We start from the raw sequence: 17446 nt of genomic DNA on the forward strand, positions 1-17446 counted from the left end.
GTGTGTGTGTGTGTGTGTGTGTGTGTGTGTGTTGACTGTAAGTCTTCATGTATTTCTCTGTGAGCGTGCATGAGTGTACAGTATGTACGCACACTTTCTGGGTATGTCGCCTCAGTTCCTTGTCATGGCACTGAGATGAGACTTTTATCAGGTGATCATGCCAAGATGTGTCAAGTGATGCTGCAAGATGAAGGTTCAAGCACAAAAAAGGCTCTGCACTGAATCTTCTAGGGTGTGGTTCTGTGTTGTGCTGTTTTTAAAAGTCTGAATGTGCCAGGCACCAGCATCCCAAACATCCAGCGTGCATAAAAACAAATGCAAAGAGATGGGGGGAACAATGATACAGCCAAAGGGATGCTTGACAGACATTTTCAGGTCAGCAGTGGACACAGAACAATGTGGTCTCGCAGCATCATTCACAAACAGATTTTAAAAATCATACTGGAGTGGCATCTGTAACCATTGGTCTGCCTGCAGCACATGTGATTTTTCCACTGTAAACGCCTCTGAACACACACTTCCAGCTGAGCTTGTCACATAAAAACTCTTCAATCAAACCAAGTCAAATTAAACTAATAAATTAAAACCATTCAATAGCCTAAAGTTTAGAATTGTGGATTTCTGCTTGCCAAAGAAAAACTTCTGTCACCTCAGTTCCTTTGCCCATTGTATGAGCATTAATCTGTCTATCACTCAATTTTATCCTACTCAAAGCCATTATATCCAAAGTATTAGTATTTTCTGTAATAACTGACTTGACACTAGAGCAAATGACTAGCACAAACACATCTAAATAACCGTTGTAACCCCCGTCAATCTGTGTGGCCTTTGTATACACACATAAGTGTGTCAGGTAATTGCTCCCAACCCACATAACGATGAATATTCCAGGCCCGGTGTTCTAAAAAGAGAGAGTAGGCACGATAACCTTTATAATACCTGGACACTAAAATGAAAAATGCCACCAAAGCCCTGCAGTAAATACAACCTTTATGCTGCTTAATATACTTAGTCTTTATTGAAACTATAAGGGCGAACTTAATTCATCTTTATAGTCATTCTGTGGCCCGAGTTTGTGATACAGTATTGTACAATTTACGGGGTATTTTTATGGGATTGTACTATTTTGTATAGGTCTTAATATTGGTGTGTTACCGTCTGTGTATGTGGCAAACTAAATTTTTAAAGTTCTGGTATTGTTATCATCCTAACACAAAGTATTTTTTTCTCGTTTGATTAATTGATGGCTGACATCATTGCTTAGTCTGCATCTTTTTCCATTCTATGATGAGAATGTGATTGATACAGTGTTTGAGCATGCAAAATTGTAGTGGTTGGGGGAAAATATAGTAAATATCAATAATAAATCAATTTGCCATAATATTGAATCAATTCCAATTAAAGCCCGTTTGTAAAACTTACAATTGTTCTGTTCTTCAGTTGCTGCTCTTTTTATAAACGCCATCTGTACCTGTGACTTATGGATGGCGAACACACTTAAGTGAGGACATAATTTTCCCCACACTGCAATAGCTCACAAACATACTGTGGTGGTGATACTTTTAAGACATGTATTAATTTGTTCACTAGCAAACAATATAACTTGTATTGGGCAAGTTATGTTACATTTAAACATTTTTTTAAATTTGGAATGTACTCTACTTACTTATTTTCTTAACAGCTAAAGTAATGCATTACTTACATTGAAAGGGTTGTTTAGTTCAGCTTTTTCAGAAATGCTATCCAACGTGTGCGCAGACAGTAAATGACTGTTCAACAAAAAGAAGCCAGCCTACTGTTAGCTAGGTGTTAACGTACCATCCGCAGCTAGCTTAACTTTAGCCCCGCTGTCACTTGGCACCGCACTCACGGGAGTCCCGTCCTAGGCTCGAGGAAAGCTTCTGAATTCACCGCACAAAGCCGGGCTAGTTAATAACAGAAGTGAATTATATACATTTGAATTATCGAGGGTCAAAGTTTCTCCTCTTCTTATAGGAGCTAACGTTAGCCGCGTCCTTTCCCCTTGCTAGCATTTCGTACGTACGTTGGTCCGTGATTCGGTCACACAACGGTCCCTACTTAGACCGTGGAGGGTCAGTCAAAGCGTAACGTCCTTACCTGTTATCCAGCCCCTTTAAACCAATCCTTGTGGTATATAAATATGACTGGCAGTTTCTGTCTGGTGGATTATTTTGCTTGAGACATACTCTGCGTCAAATATGTCCTGGGACTGTGCCCCCTCGGATCCGCTCTGTTAGTTCGCTGAAACGTACATCAGTGCCCCCTCGGATCCGCTCTGTTAGTTCGCTGAAACGTACATCAGTCGAAGTTCGTTATGCAGTTGGAAACAGTTAGTTAGCCAGTTTAGCTAGCATTAGTCCCTAGCAGTCAGGCAAAAGTTTTAGCTCATTTTCGCACATTGTCTGGGCCAGCAGGAGACATATGTAGGCTCTCAAAAATATACTGAAAGACGCAAACTAGTGCTGGAATACAGGTATGACACAACTTTTCAACCTTACATTTCAAAGGGGGATGCTGTGCGCCTCCTCACACCTCCTTCTGCTAAGTTACACCAAGCTAACACAGTATTTTGGACATGTAGTCCTGCTGGCTGTTCTTCAACCCCTTCTAACTTTATTGTAAGACAGCGAACATGTATGCAAAAAATATACTGAGTGAGCTTTATGAATTAATAACGTTTTAGTCACCAGACAGTTATTTTACACACTGCACCCTGCTGGAAAGACCAGCATAGCTAGCTGGTCACCAGCATGGGATGTGTCTACAAGTTATTTCACATTGCAGCGTATGAGGAGGAGTGAATTTGGCTGTGAAAGTCCAATACAGGACACAGAGTCAGTGAGGTTGTCACAGTGCAGAGAGTTTATTGAACACAAACTTCAAACCTGCATTTGGTGTCATTTGAGGGCACCCGAAACAAACTGTAAGTACTGCACTAAATATACAAAAATATAGATGCAACACTTGTTCCCATTTCTCTCACAAGCTGAATAAGCTGAAAATGGCTTTCTTTTTATGTACAAAAAGTAATTACTTCTTTCAGATTTTGAGCGCATATTTGTTAAAATCCAATAAGATAAGCCATCCACCTGACATGTCTGGCAAATCAAGATGCTGATTGAACAGGACTCAGACTCAGGTGCTGGGCAGGGAACTTCCCATGCTGGTACATGGGATGCTGGTGACCAGCTTCATCAGCAACTGCATTTGCAAGATTATGCTGGTTGGCCAATATAATTAGTGGGACCTTGCTGACCAGCATTATCATGCTGGTCCACCATGCTAAACCAGCACCAAACCAGGACTATACAGCATAGACCAGCATGGAAGTCATGCTGGTCTATGCTGTTTTTTCCAGCTGGGCATTATCACTATCTACTGCAGCCTTGCACAATCCAAGCTAAATTTTTCGAGTGAATGGCTAGTCGAGAGGCGTGGATCAGAGGTGTTCAAGTCTGAAGGTGTTCACAGTCTGACAACTTAACGATCCTTCACTCATCAAATAAAAGAGAAAATACCCGCAAAGCAACGTCACAGGACCAAACAACAGTAATGTGGTAACTGCTTGTGTCTTTGACTACTGACATCAGGAAAAAAATACCACTTATACATGGAAAAGCCACAGTCATCCTGTCTGTCCTGCTGACTCTTTGTCACATTTCTGCCTGAAAAAAACAGCATCTGTCCCCCACAGAAAAACAGCTTTGATGATGGTTCATGTACCCCATTTCTAAAAATGTGATGTGATTAGCTTTAGTTGATATCTGTTAGAGGCTACATTTGAAAAAAAAACTTTACTAACATCTTGATATGTCTGTGCACATGAGAAGATCCTGGACACTTCAGTTTAATCTGACAAAAACTAGACTATCAAAAGAAAAAGGAAAACTATAGCATAACAGGATAAAAACACTAGAAGATCATTGACAGTAGCTTATTTACCTAGTGATCCTGACTGTCAAATCACAATAACAAAATGACTTTTATGCCTCTAATAAATTACAGACATGAGGGAAGTTGGGACATGCAGATGTAATTATTTCAATGATTACTCAACTCTTCTTGATTCTTGCTTTGAGCAGTAGGGTTGTTGCCATCATCAGTTTTTGTTCTTTTTGTACATTATTTAAAACACTTGTGGGAAAAAAAAGGGGGGGGGGGGGGGGGTGTGTGTTTGCCTACTGCAATTCTCTCTTATTTTTCTCTTGTCTGTTCCACCAGGTAGGCTGGTGGGAGAATGGCGTACTAAGGCTTCGATACCCAGCTTGGTCCCGCTATGGGCCATTCCTTAAACCACCTGATGATGCCCAGCACCTGCGTGTTGTCACACTGGAGGAAAGGCCATTTGTCATTGTGGAGCTGGCCGATCCCGCATCCGGGACCTGCATCCGAGACTCAGTGCCCTGCAGACGACCTCTAAATGCCAGGTTTGAATCCTTTGGATTTAAGACAACTCACTGTTGTGTGTGGGATTTGATGTTATTGACTCATTCCGTATGATAATGTTTTACCCAAAACACAAGTGGCAATGAAAGGAAATGATAATCAGAAAAATCGATTGGAAAAAAAATCCCAGCTCTCTCTCTGCTGTGAATGGAGTTCCTAAGCTCTCAAGAGGCCATCCAATAGAGGAGACATCAATCACCTATCAAAACTGTGGTCTCCTCACTGCCTGACCATAATCAATAACAGACTGCTCTCCAGAGGATCAGTGGAATGACTCAGGAGTCTGGAATCAGATATGACCACAGTGGGGCTTTATGGTTCATCAGCTTCTGAAGGGATGACAGCACCTATCCTACACTGGTCGATCAAACCTGTCACCAAAGACTTGGCCACAGTATTCCTTATATGTGATAATTTTCCTTTCCTTTCCTTTCCTTTCCTTTCCTTTCCTTTCCTTTCCTTTCCTTTCCTTTCTTTTCCTTTCCTTTCCTTTCCTTTCCTTTCCTCTCGTTAATCATCCAATCAAACACACATTTACACACCAACCACAATACATACAGAGGCTTTTTATTTGACACTTTTACTGTTGTTTCTTACTGATTTTATCTTCTCTGTGATGCTTTCACAGTGCCATCCATGAGGGTGTGGCCCCCATGAAACAGTGCTGCAAGGGCTTCTGCATTGACATCCTCAAGAGACTGGCTAAGATTGTCGGCTTCACCTATGACCTTTACTTAGTGACCAATGGGAAACATGGAAAGAAAATTGATGGGGTTTGGAATGGCATGATTGGAGAGGCAAGTCTTTGTTTATTGGTGTGTGTGTGGTGGGGGTGCCCATGGTTCTGCTTGTCTGCTTTTGTGAGCAATGTGTTCTCATTGTCGGTGCTGTGTCACTTGCGCATGTGTGAAAGGTGGTTGTGTGTGTGTGTGTGACTTTATATTTATGGCTCTGCATATTTTCTGTTGCATTTTCAGTCGACAAGCCACATAGTAGCATGCCTCCGCCTGTGCTCCTGTTTCCTGGGTGACCAGTTAAACGCTATGTGGCACATCAATCGCTGTGAGAGTTAGGGCCACTTAACCACCACGAACAATCAGACAGCTGTCATTTATTATACACACAAAACACACACACAAGTGTGCAGAGAAATGCACTGCAATAGAGGGCAAAAAATGTACACTTACACAAATGAGCTGGACAAAATATATGGTGATCGCACTTTACAGCAAATACTCTCCTGCAGCATGTTTATCTGCAGACATATATAGCTCATATAGAAGCACTAACACACACACATTGTCAGACACCCCCTGGCCAGTTGCAATTAGTCCTTGATGTTTTCTGGGCACTTCCCTCTGAGGTTCATGATCCCCCATCTACAAGAACGCAAAGATGCTGGCAAAAAAAAAGGCACACACAAACAGACAAGCATGCACACATGCTCTCACAGTCATACTGAGATCGATACGGATGCTGCTGTTTCATTGAAGCATCCCGCTGTTTCTATCTTTGTCCCAGAGGGAACTTGCCAAACGCCAGTTGTCACACGCTCCAAAACAGTTCCACCTCACTCCCCTGCTCTATCATTTATAACTTGAGCTCGGGCCAGGGCTGTCTGTCGAATCTATTTTCACATGCAAAAGGCCAAGCGAATTTTGTTTTCTCAAACTAATGTCTGTCTTTTGATCAGATGTTCCAAAGCCTGCCATTCTTTGATCAGGTAATCCAGAGACTTGGCAGAGTTGAGGGGAGGGTGCTTTGCTTTCCGCTTCGCTTCATTTTTCTGCTGATTTGTTCTGAAGTGTGGATGTGCCATGTCTAATGTAGATTAACATTTCACTTGTACAATCAGCAGACACAGCATTTTTTCAGGTTTTTCTAGATGGTGGCAAGGAGGAGACGGGCCTCAGCTCATTTTATATGTTAAAGAGATGCACCAGAGACACGTGTTCAGTATTTGTAGCAAATTGAATTCTTGGCCTTTCCCATGCAGGAACATTTGAGAGGGTCAGGGTGAAGGAATGTCACTTTGTCACCTGGAAAAGAACCTTTGTGGACTGTTAAAGATTGGCTTTGTCTAACTACATCTGCTACAGTAATTATTAATTAGATTTCTCTCTTACCATGGATTCTTGTCCCCTTCAGGTGGTGTACAAGCGAGCAGACATGGCCATTGGTTCGCTGACTATCAATGAGGAGAGGTCAGAGGTCGTGGATTTCTCTGTCCCTTTTGTGGAGACGGGAATCAGTGTAATGGTCTCCCGTAGCAACGGAACTGTCTCACCATCCGCTTTCTTAGGTAAAAGGCTGTGTTTATGTGCGGCGGGGAGCTGATGTACAGAATCTAATCTAATTGTAAAGTGTTGAGTTTGCATAAAAGCCTCAGTCTTTGGCTGCCGGTCCTTAACATCTAGATTAGCCGTTACTTTTCCTCAGCTGCTCTTGTCTTTCAAACTTATAGTTTCCCTCTGTCAGCAGTGTTGGGGCACCAGTGGGAAACAGTGTTATTGGCCTTTAGACTGCATTGAGATGATTGTAAAAAAAACAACAAAAATAACAGGGAAACAGTGTTTATGGATTTCGAGAGAAAATGCTCAAGTCATTTCTATTTTCACTGCCTGCAAGGCTCATCTCTGGGTATATAGTACACAATGTACCAGTTTTATTAAACTCTCTTGTCCTTTCTATTGATGATGATGTTAATTAACCAAAAATTATGATTTGACAATGCAGTACAAAATCATTTGATTGTTTTTTAGAGTTTTATTCTTCTTGTCCCTACAGTTGATTATTTGAGTTTGATACTAGAGGGATGTTTTCACATTCTTTGCTGAAAGTGGACATTTTCTCTGGTCTCAACAAAAATCAGATTTTAAGAGGCAGGCCTTAGAACATGTGTTGCAACATCAGAAATAGTTTGGAAGCCAATCCTAGTCAAACATTCTGGATACAACATATACATATCCAATACATTCTGGATGATGTGAAAAGACAGGCAGTCAAAAGTTTCAAATGTTTGTGTAATCATGTATTCTGGAATAAATGGAATGCAGCGCTGTGTAGAAGTTGGCATTTTGTGCGATTTGGTAACCCCCAGAGAGTCCGAGTGCAACACCACTGCTCTACATACAAATCACAGGTCTGTAACAAACAACCAAAGCTCATTACACCATCACAATGTGATGTGTTGAAAATTTGTACCTTGAAGTTACATGAATGTATGTTGTGATCCTACCCTCTATCCACTGATGTTACATAGTGCAGAAACAAGTGATGATAGGTTGGAGTGGCTGAGACAAAGACACCATTCACTCTATTACAAGACACTGAACCATCAAAATGATTTTAATCGTGCAGTTATTTTAAGATTAAAAGGTTACATAACGTTTTAAATCTTCTTCTGTTTTCCTGCATAGAGCCCTACAGTCCAGCGGTGTGGGTGATGATGTTCGTCATGTGCCTGACCGTGGTAGCTGTGACCGTCTTCATTTTTGAGTTCTTCAGCCCTGTGGGCTACAACCGAAGTCTCCAGACTGGCAAGAGTAAGTGGTTGATCCAAGGTGTCTGTCTTTCAGATAGATAGATCTGTTGCAGCACAGGTCAAATGGACAAACGTTTAACAGACTCCTGGAATGTAATTTGAAAAATTCCAAGTCAAAAGGATTTATTTTTTAGTATGATAATTAACTTTTCTTTTTTGTTAAAAATGTACTGTTGGATATTTTAAATGTGCTGCCCTGAATCCTTAACTGTGAGTGTGGTGAAGTGGAAATTATACCTACAGTAGGTTGAACTGCATCCAAGTATTCTCGATATTGAAGCAGCCATTTATTATTCAACAGCATAGTTTGTACCCCTGTGATATTCAGTATGCCTGATGCCTCGGTCCAATACCCAACCCGACTCGCCTCTTTTACTGCATGATTGCTGTGCTCTACATAATTTTACCTTTTTGTCATCCTCCCATATATCCCTCTCTTTCACTCCCATCTCTCTACATCCTTCCACCTTTATTCCTATCGTATAAAGGCATGAGTGTTTGGGCCCTTTAAATGGTGATTTGCACCGTGTGGTTTAATTATTTGTAAGATCACGTAGCAGCTGAATTGAAATCTGCCATCCTCGAAAACGTATAGATGCTGCCTTGCGAGCTTTGGTGTCAAAAAGCCTGGCAGATATTTTCATATATAGTAAACTCATTTTACAGATCATTTAGGGATCTTTAGTTTGAATCGGCTGCTTCATACGCAGTCATACGCAGCTGAATTCCCCATTGTGTCTGTCGTGCACTGGCTGGATTAATGTCTAGAAAAGTTACAACCACTCTCATAAATCCTTCTCTTTTTTTTCTTCCTATTTTTTCCTCCTCATCATTTTGGCCAGAGGCTGGAGGTTCCACTTTCACTATAGGGAAGTCCGTATGGCTTTTGTGGGCCATTGTCTTCAACAACTCTGTGCCAGTAGAGAACCCCAGAGGAACCACCAGCAAGATCATGGTGCTGATCTGGGCCTTCTTTGCTGTCATCTTTCTTGCCTCCTACACTGCTAACCTGGCTGCCTTCATGATCCAGGAGGAGTACATTGACACAGTGTCAGGCCTCTCGGACAAGAAGGTACCTCACTGCTTGAATACTGATTAAGTAGGGAAAGCAGAAGGAGAATTAAAGTCTTAGAGTGAGCCAAATTCCATGCATTTGAATGTTAAATTGATTAAAGCACGGGAATTTAGAAATGAATAAAATCTCATTTAACCTAACTCAATTACCACAGTTCTCGGATACTTAAAAAGACACTTCTAAATACTACTTTAAGTCCACTCCCTGCTCTCTTTTCAAACATTTGATTTGTGCACGGAGTGTTGTAAGTCAGTCTGGGAAGTGGACAGAAATAGGTCAGACAGATTGGTGCACAGCCTGGTGTGTCTCATGCCCCCTCCGTCTCCCTCCCTTGCCTCCCTTTGCTCCGCTAGTTTCAGCATCCCGAGGAGCAGTACCCACCTCTGAAGTTTGGCACAGTGCCCAACGGGAGCACAGAAAAGAACATCCGCTCCAACTACCCAGACATGCACCAGTACATGGGCAAATACAACCAGAGAGGAGTGGAGGACGCCATTCTGAACCTCAAGACCGGGTATATCTACTATTACATGAGTCTGTCACATTTACATGTAACTTGCCACGTCTTTGTCTTTCTACACATCTTGCATGTTATTTTCTGCTTTATGTTTAGTATAGCTGAAGAGACAAGGAAATTGGGTGAGAGAAAGAGAGAGGATGACATGCAGCAAAAGGCCTCATGTCTGATTCCAACCCTGGGCGAGGACACAGCCTCTGTCCATGGAGCACATGCTGTGGGGCTGCCCAGAAGTTGTTAAAGTTGTTCAAACTTCTCTGCAAATTTAAAACTACTCATTGTTTGCTTGAGACATAAAGTATTTTTGCCTATGTAGGCTAACAAGAACAAACCAAACCAAAAATTATGATTTGACAATGCAGTACAAAATCATTTGATTGTTTTTTTGAGTTTTATTCTTCTTGTCCCTACAGTTGATTATTTGAGTTTGATACTAGAGGGCTGTTTTCACATTCTTTGCTGAAAGTGGATATTTTCTCTGGTCTCAGCAAAAATCAGATTTTAAGAGGCAGGCCTTAGAACATGTGTTGCAACATCAGAAATAGTTTGGAAGCCAATCCTAGTTAAATATTCTGGATACAACATATACATATCCAATACATTCTGGATGATGTGAAAAGACAGGCAGTCAAAAGTTTCAAATGTTTGTGTAATCATGTATTCTGGAATAAATGGAATGCAGCGCTATGTAGAAATTGGCATTTTGTGCGATTTGGTAACCCCCAGAGAGCCCGAGTGCAACACCACTGCTCTACATACAAATCACAGGTCTGTAACAAACAAACAAAGCTCATTACACCATCACAATGTGATGTATTGAAAATTTGTACCTTGAAGTTACATGAATGTATGTTATATAGGCTAACAAGAACAACCTAGATGCTTATGTGGCAACTGATTTTCAAAATTTCACATTTCAAAAGAACTCATTTACATGACAGAGTTGTTCTACTGTGAAAGATGTAAGAGTCTTAATGACCATGCAAACAAAAATCAGCTTTAAATTTTGTCAACTCAATGTATTGCCTTTCAACAACAAATCAGGGTTCTCTATTTTTTTTTTTTTGCATAGTAGACTCCTTAGGTCATTGAACATGGTGATTAAAAGTGGTCATGATTTTACATTTGTTAAATAAATATTCATTTCAGCTTGTCATGATAAGCTTTAATGATTTAGTCTACAAAATGTCAGAAACATTTAAAAAAAATGCTCCCCACTATTTCCCAGAGCCCTATGGTGCTGCCCTCAGATTGCTGCTCTTGTCCACCCAATAGTACAAAACCCTAGAGACTCTTTATTTACTATCATAAAGCTTAAGAAAATCATCAAAAAATTACACTTATGAAGCTCAAACCAGCAAATGTTTGACATTTTTGTTTGAAGAATGATTTAAACCATAGATAGATTATCAAAATAGCTGACAACTTATTTTCTTTCAATCAGCTTTGATTAATTGATGAATTTTGATTGGTTTCTCTCAGAAAATCCCCAGTGCCATTTAGATGAGGTGCAAGTAATTTTGATGCCACTAAAGGGTCAACAGCAGAATTTTTGCTGTTGTCCTCTAAAGACACTAAAAACTCGACTACTGGCCCATTTACAATCAGATCTCCACATTGGTTGGCAATACAGTCTCACCAAAAGTCCATCAGGCTGTTTTGGAGCGACTATATCAGACACTCCCCCTTAGAAAGATAATGCTGCCCGGTTGTCATCGAGTTTGAGATGTTCAGATTGCCTCTTAACAATCCAAGGATTTCTTGTATACAAAAGTTGAGCTTGACAGCTCTTTCTTAAACTTGGAAAACAGCAGTACAATCTCATCAGGAGGTCTGCTATACAATCTACTGCATTTCCATCAACCCATCTAATGATAGTTTGCACCCACAGTCCATCATGCATGGTGACACTCTTTTCAACTCCAACTAACATTTCACATCTTTATCACACTTCCTGCTTTCCTGTACAGATTCTCTCACCTTTACTCTCTCTCCACCTTCACTGCTATCTCCACCCTCCCACGCAGTGCAAGCAGCATTTCCCTCTTCACTCTCTAGTAGAATCTCTATCACCCGTCATGTGTTGGATAATCCCAGTTTACTTTATCCTAAGCCTCTGTCATCGCTTCTCCCTCCCTATTTCCTTGACACCACAATTATAATTTAACGCGCAAAAATGAGAAACTTCTGCTTTTCTCCTGCTGTCTTTTTTTTTCACTCAGTGCTGCTTATCTTTCCCTTCCTGTCCCTCCTCATCTGCCCTCTTATCTGAACCATTCCTCTTATTTTCTCCTTCTCTTTTTTGGTCCATTTTTTCGCCCCTTCCCAGCATGCCTTCTCGGTGTGTCTGTATTTAAACTTTATAATCCTCATCACTCTCTGGCTCTATCCCATGTCTTTTTCCCCTGAAGTGTGTAAATCTTTCCCCCCTCTCTCTCACTCCCTGTCACTGCGCACTTTGCACCGTATAAATCCCCGTACCCCTCCTCCCCTCCTCCTCCACCACCTTCCCGCTTCCTCTTACTCACACATCTCTCCCTGATCTCGGCCTTATTTTATTCTCCTTGTGTTTTCACTCTTTCCGCCGAGCCTGCTTTACTATTCCACCCTTCCTCCCTTTTCTTGTTATGATTTAACTTTTCATGCCCTCTCCATCATTCTGCGTCTGTCTGCCGCATATTTTTGCACCACAGCTCTCTTCCCAGGTACATTGCAGAGATCCACCTTCATGCCTCCACCCCTTTCCTTCCTCAGCTTGTCTCTCCATCCCTCTGTTCCCTCTCTTTCATTCAATGATGAATGAATTCTCCCTTGATCCCTTTACAGGAAACTGGATGCTTTTATTTATGATGCTGCAGTATTGAACTATATGGCCAGGAAGGACGAAGGTTGTAAGGTGAGGACAAACACGGGTACTTTTGCTCACACGATTCAATCTGAGTTTGTTTTTTTTTTCTAAAATCTGGACATTGTCCTCTTTCCAAGGTGATGACCATAGGCTCGGGGAAGGTTTTTGCCACCACAGGCTACGGTATCGCCCTGCACAAAAACTCACGCTGGAAACGTCCTCTTGACCTGGCCCTGCTGCAGCTGGTGGGAGATGGTAAGAACCGTGGGGAGGGGAGGGTGGAGAGGAAAATAATTAGGACAATGGAGGGGCAAAGAGAAAGTTAGGGGTAAAAATGACAGGATGGAGGAATGAGCAACAGAGTAGCATGAGGGTGGGGGGGTGGATGGAGGACACAGGGGGTAGATGAATGAGAGGATGTTGAGTAGTGTATGGGGAGGGCTATAAAGTGAGAGAGAGCAATGGCTGTGAGTTGTTTTGATCGTGACAGAGGGAATAATGGTGTGTAGGAGAGGGCTGATGGCGATGGTAAAGAGGTTTGTAGGTCTCTTTATTGGCTACAAGCGAGGAGGTGGGAGCAAGAGGAGCATGATTTGTTCGTTTCAAGAATCGGAGACTTGATTCTGTTGGTGAAAGTGCTCATGCCCCTCCCCCCGTCTTCACTCCTCTCAGTCTTCACTCTCCTTCCCTTTTTCCTGCTTTGGTGGGTAAAAAAGAAAAAAAGGGATTTACTTGTGTGAGTCAGTGTTGTAAAAAAGGATCATCACAACTTGTGCGGTGACAGATTTACACTCATTACAGATTAGCTGGGACTGACACAGAGAGTGAGGAAGTGTGAGGAAAAGAACCCCAAAGAGAAACACCTGAAAATACCCGTAGCAGGAGATGTGGAGAGGGTGAGGCAAAAAAGAGAAAAAGAAAGCGGATCAGATAATTGAATAATTGATAGCTATGGGAGCATTATTAGTATGCTGTCTGTCTGCTGAACACTTGTCTAGGCTTAATCCATGGGAGGATGTTTCTTGTTTGTCCAAGAGAATCTGTTTTTAGCAGTAGTTGTCAGTACACTAATGCTTGATTGTCATTTTACACAGTCCGCCACACGCATTTATTGTCTCAATCGGATGCTGCTTGTTTGGCTTTTCCTCATGTTTTAAATCAGCTTTGCTTATGGCGTGGCGGACAAAGCCCTTTAGCTGTTTCTGGCACGCAGACAGTTTAGCTGCTTACACACTGATAATGCCAATTTGGTGCCAAGATCTATTAAATAAGACTGGCGTCTGGAGCTGAATAGTCGGACCTGGGAAAGAATGTGTGTGTGCGTGCGTGTGTGTGCACGCACGCGCATGAAAAAAAGAGAGAGCCCAGACAGCCTTGTCTGTTGTTTCATTTAATTCTTGGTATATGACCTTGTCCTTGCTTGTGTAGCAAAAGCCCTTAACATCAGCTGTGTATGCGGGATGGGTGTAGTAACAGGGTGGTGTTGAATGCTGAGGGTTCTAGTTGTAGGCAGGCATTATTGGAGTGGATTACTAAGGAAGAGGATTAGTTTCTTTGGATGTGGTGGGAGGAGGAGGGGGGCTCACATTCAGCATGCCCTCAAAGGCGACATCTCAACAATCGCCCTGCGGCTCAAGGACTCAGCAACACACCTTCAGCTGGGCTAAATCATGTCACAGTGTTACATCATTATTGTACCCTGCCGTGTTGAGTCATATCATTTTACAACTGCATTAGAGGATAGAAGGGTACTAGAGAAGTCCGCCATGGCTTTGTCAAACCTGTGAGTGTTTTTTTCTTGTTGTTGCTGCCTCTGGTGATTCATACCACAGCTCAAAGAGATGCTCCATTGATCTCACTACAACTTGTTTTCTGATAAAGGCAAAAGTGCTGAGTAGCAAGATTTCCTTTTCCCCTCTTATCAGATCCACTTCCATTTTTTGCATAGTATCAGGATTTTGATTTCAAGAATATATTATTCAGTGAGTAGATATTAAAAAAATGTGAGGCGCTGGCTTTGCAGCTCTTGGCTGGTTGGGTGTTTTTTTTTTCCCTCAGAAATCTTGCAATGAATGCCGAGAGGTTTGTCATGTTGTGATAAAAGCACAGGATGGTAGGGGTCACGGTTTACTGCTCAACAACTGTGAAGCTCAGCGTCTCTGGACATGTCTGGCATCATGCCACATCTGGCGTACTGCAGAATCCAAAACATGCGCGCAGACACATTTACATATACACGCACACATGAAGACACAGTTTCTTTTATTAAATAATGTCTTTGTGGTGCTTGCCAGCTCTGTCTTCGCACTGTGCCAGCTCTACCTGACCTGACCTGCCAGCAACGACAGAGGTGGAGTGTGGATTTGACACACCTGTCAGATTTGGCAGGCCTGAGCTGGCTGCAACTGAGAGGCAGAGACAACTGCCATCACAAAGGTCTGAGGGAGGGAAGAAGCAGGCGCTGTGAGAAAGAGTCGGATTGTGAAAGAGGGAGACGGCGAAGCACAAGATGAATCACTGGAAGTCAAATGGCAGGAAAGCCAGGAGATGAGACTTAGAGCTTAGAAAAAGGATTCAAGTGGGGCTTGTGAAGTGAAGGACAGACATGAGACTACCTGTTTATCTGCACCTCTCACTGAGACCCTTGCTGTTTTCACATCAGGCACCTGTTTGGACACACAGCTGCTACTGAGGGTCAATGACATCGATAAATCCTCTTGAATGGGGTTAAATAACAGACCTTTGTGTCTTTTATATGTACAGTATGTTTGTATGAATGAATCTGAGACATGGTAGTTGTTACCTGAGTCTGCCAGTGGGCTGCAGCAGCACTAAGTCCATCTGTTGCTGTAGCTAGAGGCCACGGCTGATTGGCTAATGATGTTCTACAGGAGACACATTAGCCAGATCACACAGATGACTGAGTCGGCTTCATCCAAGCTATGCAAGCACAGCTAATGAAGGCACAAATGAAAAGCTTGAGGTTTTGGAGAGCAGTGTGTAGTTATGCGGGTGGATGTATGACTTGTCAGCTGTTTAAACCCTGCTTTTGAGCCTTTTGACTTTAAAAGGTTCAGAGACTATAACATGCAGAAAAATGCAACCCTCAGTGCTGCCCACCCTGCCATTGCTATTAGTGTAACAGAAAGCTCTCTCTACAAGTCAGTTCTGTTGGAGAATACACCTCTTTAATTCCATGATGAATCATACCCTGCATCTTCTGGTTGTCCATCACTATGGTTACACCAGCAACCTCTGCAGCCAATCAGAGGTTCAGCAGCGCAGCCCAGATTCATTAGGGCCAGTGAGAACATCAGTGAACAGGCAGAATAGTTAGTGGGTGAACTGGCCTTGCCTGGTTTCTAGCATTCCTTACAGATGGGAATCATGAATCCCCCAGAGCTTCCCACCTTGATGGAGATTCTGACCATCCCTCCAGCACAATTAAATGATTATGATCTTCTCCTTCTGCCTCTGTCTCTGTCCCTTCCTATCGGTTCTCTCTCTCATCACATTTTTTCCTTCTTTTTTCACTCCTCTCATCCTCTTCAAGCTGAGGAGTGTTCCCGCTGTTTGTCATAATGACACAATCTCAGCCTCTCGTCCTCCATCTCTGCTCCCCTTGTTCCAGCTCCCTCTAACTCTGTCTGTCTCATTTCCCCTGACGCGCGTGTGGACAGCGAAAGAATGCCGCTCACTCTCTCTCTTTGCAAAAATATTCTTCCCAACTCTCTCATTACCTCTCTCCATCTCTCTCCCATGCTTGTTCAACCTATCCAACTATCTCACCGTGGCTCCTGGTTTCCCTTTCTTCTCTACTCCTCATTTACTCTGGGTTACAATGTTGAGATTAGGTTGTCGGTGCCATTTTACTTCTCAGGGCTACTTCATTGTTTTGGACTCTCTCTCTCTCTCTCTGTCTCGGTCTCCTTCTTCTTTGTTACTTCAGACACCGTGCTGCTTTTTGTATTACTGACCTTTGACCTTGACAAGTCACCTTGGATAATGGGCAAACAGCAAGCAATACTGTAGACCTATACTTTAGTGCTTATTAGCCTGTCTGTCTCCCTATGTGTCTCTTGTCACAATCTATCTATCTATCTATCTATCTATCTATCTATCTATCTATCTATCTATCTATCTATCTATCTATCTATCTATCTCCTCCTCTTTTCTTCTCTTTTCTCACTCCCTTTTAACCCTTATCCATTTTCTCTCTCCTGTTCTCTCACTCATCCTTGCCCCCCCTCATCCCTTTTCCAGATGAAATTGAGATGCTGGAGCGCCTCTGGCTGTCTGGTATCTGTCATAATGACAAAATTGAGGTGATGAGCAGTAAACTGGATATTGACAACATGGCTGGGGTCTTCTACATGCTGCTGGTGGCCATGGGCCTGAGTCTGCTGGTGTTTGCCTGGGAGCACTTGGTCTACTGGAAGCTGCGCCATTGCATGGCCACCAGCTCGGGAAAATTGGACTTTCTCCTTGCAATCAGCAGGGTAAGTGTTTTGTCTGTGTGTGTAGGTTTTTTTTTTCTTGCACTAGCAAACAGAAATTCTGGAATGTATTTTGGCACATCAGGATTTTCCATCCACATTTCTTTTACCTTCAATTTAGTGCATTAAAACTATGCTACACTATAATAGGTCAACACAATTGGGAACCAAAATGCTGTGCTTGTTGCCATATCTTCATACATCTGCCTTTGTGCGCCCGTATCTGTTCTTGAGTGTGATCATTAGAAAGTGTGAGGTCCGGGGTCAATTCAGTTCCACTCAGTCAATTCGGGAGATTAATTGAAATTCAATTCTGCTCACACCCTGGATATCCTGTTCCTTTGACAGTGACCTTGACAGAGCGGGTCCACACCATATGCATGTGATTATTGTAGCCTCACTGATAATAATTTATCCTTCTTGCCAGTGCAGTTGTAATTTATGCATTTATGTATGCGATTTCATCAACCAAACAAAACACAACTGTACTATAAATAGA

The 17446-nt window shown here is 42.3% G+C and overlaps 1 protein-coding gene across 1 annotated transcript in view; it reads left to right on the forward strand.

Annotated features, from left to right (window-relative positions):
- Positions 1-17446, forward strand: part of LOC119005709 (glutamate receptor ionotropic, NMDA 2D) — a 51427-nt gene that overhangs the window by 26538 nt on the left and 7443 nt on the right. The window contains exons 7-15 of the mRNA XM_037073576.1: positions 4243-4448; positions 5096-5264; positions 6616-6769; positions 7887-8012; positions 8854-9083; positions 9440-9600; positions 12430-12499; positions 12589-12706; positions 16715-16950. Of these exons, the coding sequence (XP_036929471.1) occupies positions 4243-4448; positions 5096-5264; positions 6616-6769; positions 7887-8012; positions 8854-9083; positions 9440-9600; positions 12430-12499; positions 12589-12706; positions 16715-16950 (1470 nt within the window). The remainder of the gene's footprint in view (positions 1-4242; positions 4449-5095; positions 5265-6615; positions 6770-7886; positions 8013-8853; positions 9084-9439; positions 9601-12429; positions 12500-12588; positions 12707-16714; positions 16951-17446) is intronic.

The sequence above is a fragment of the Acanthopagrus latus genome, chromosome 17 (assembly GCF_904848185.1).
Source record: "Acanthopagrus latus isolate v.2019 chromosome 17, fAcaLat1.1, whole genome shotgun sequence".
NCBI lineage: Eukaryota > Metazoa > Chordata > Actinopteri > Spariformes > Sparidae > Acanthopagrus > Acanthopagrus latus.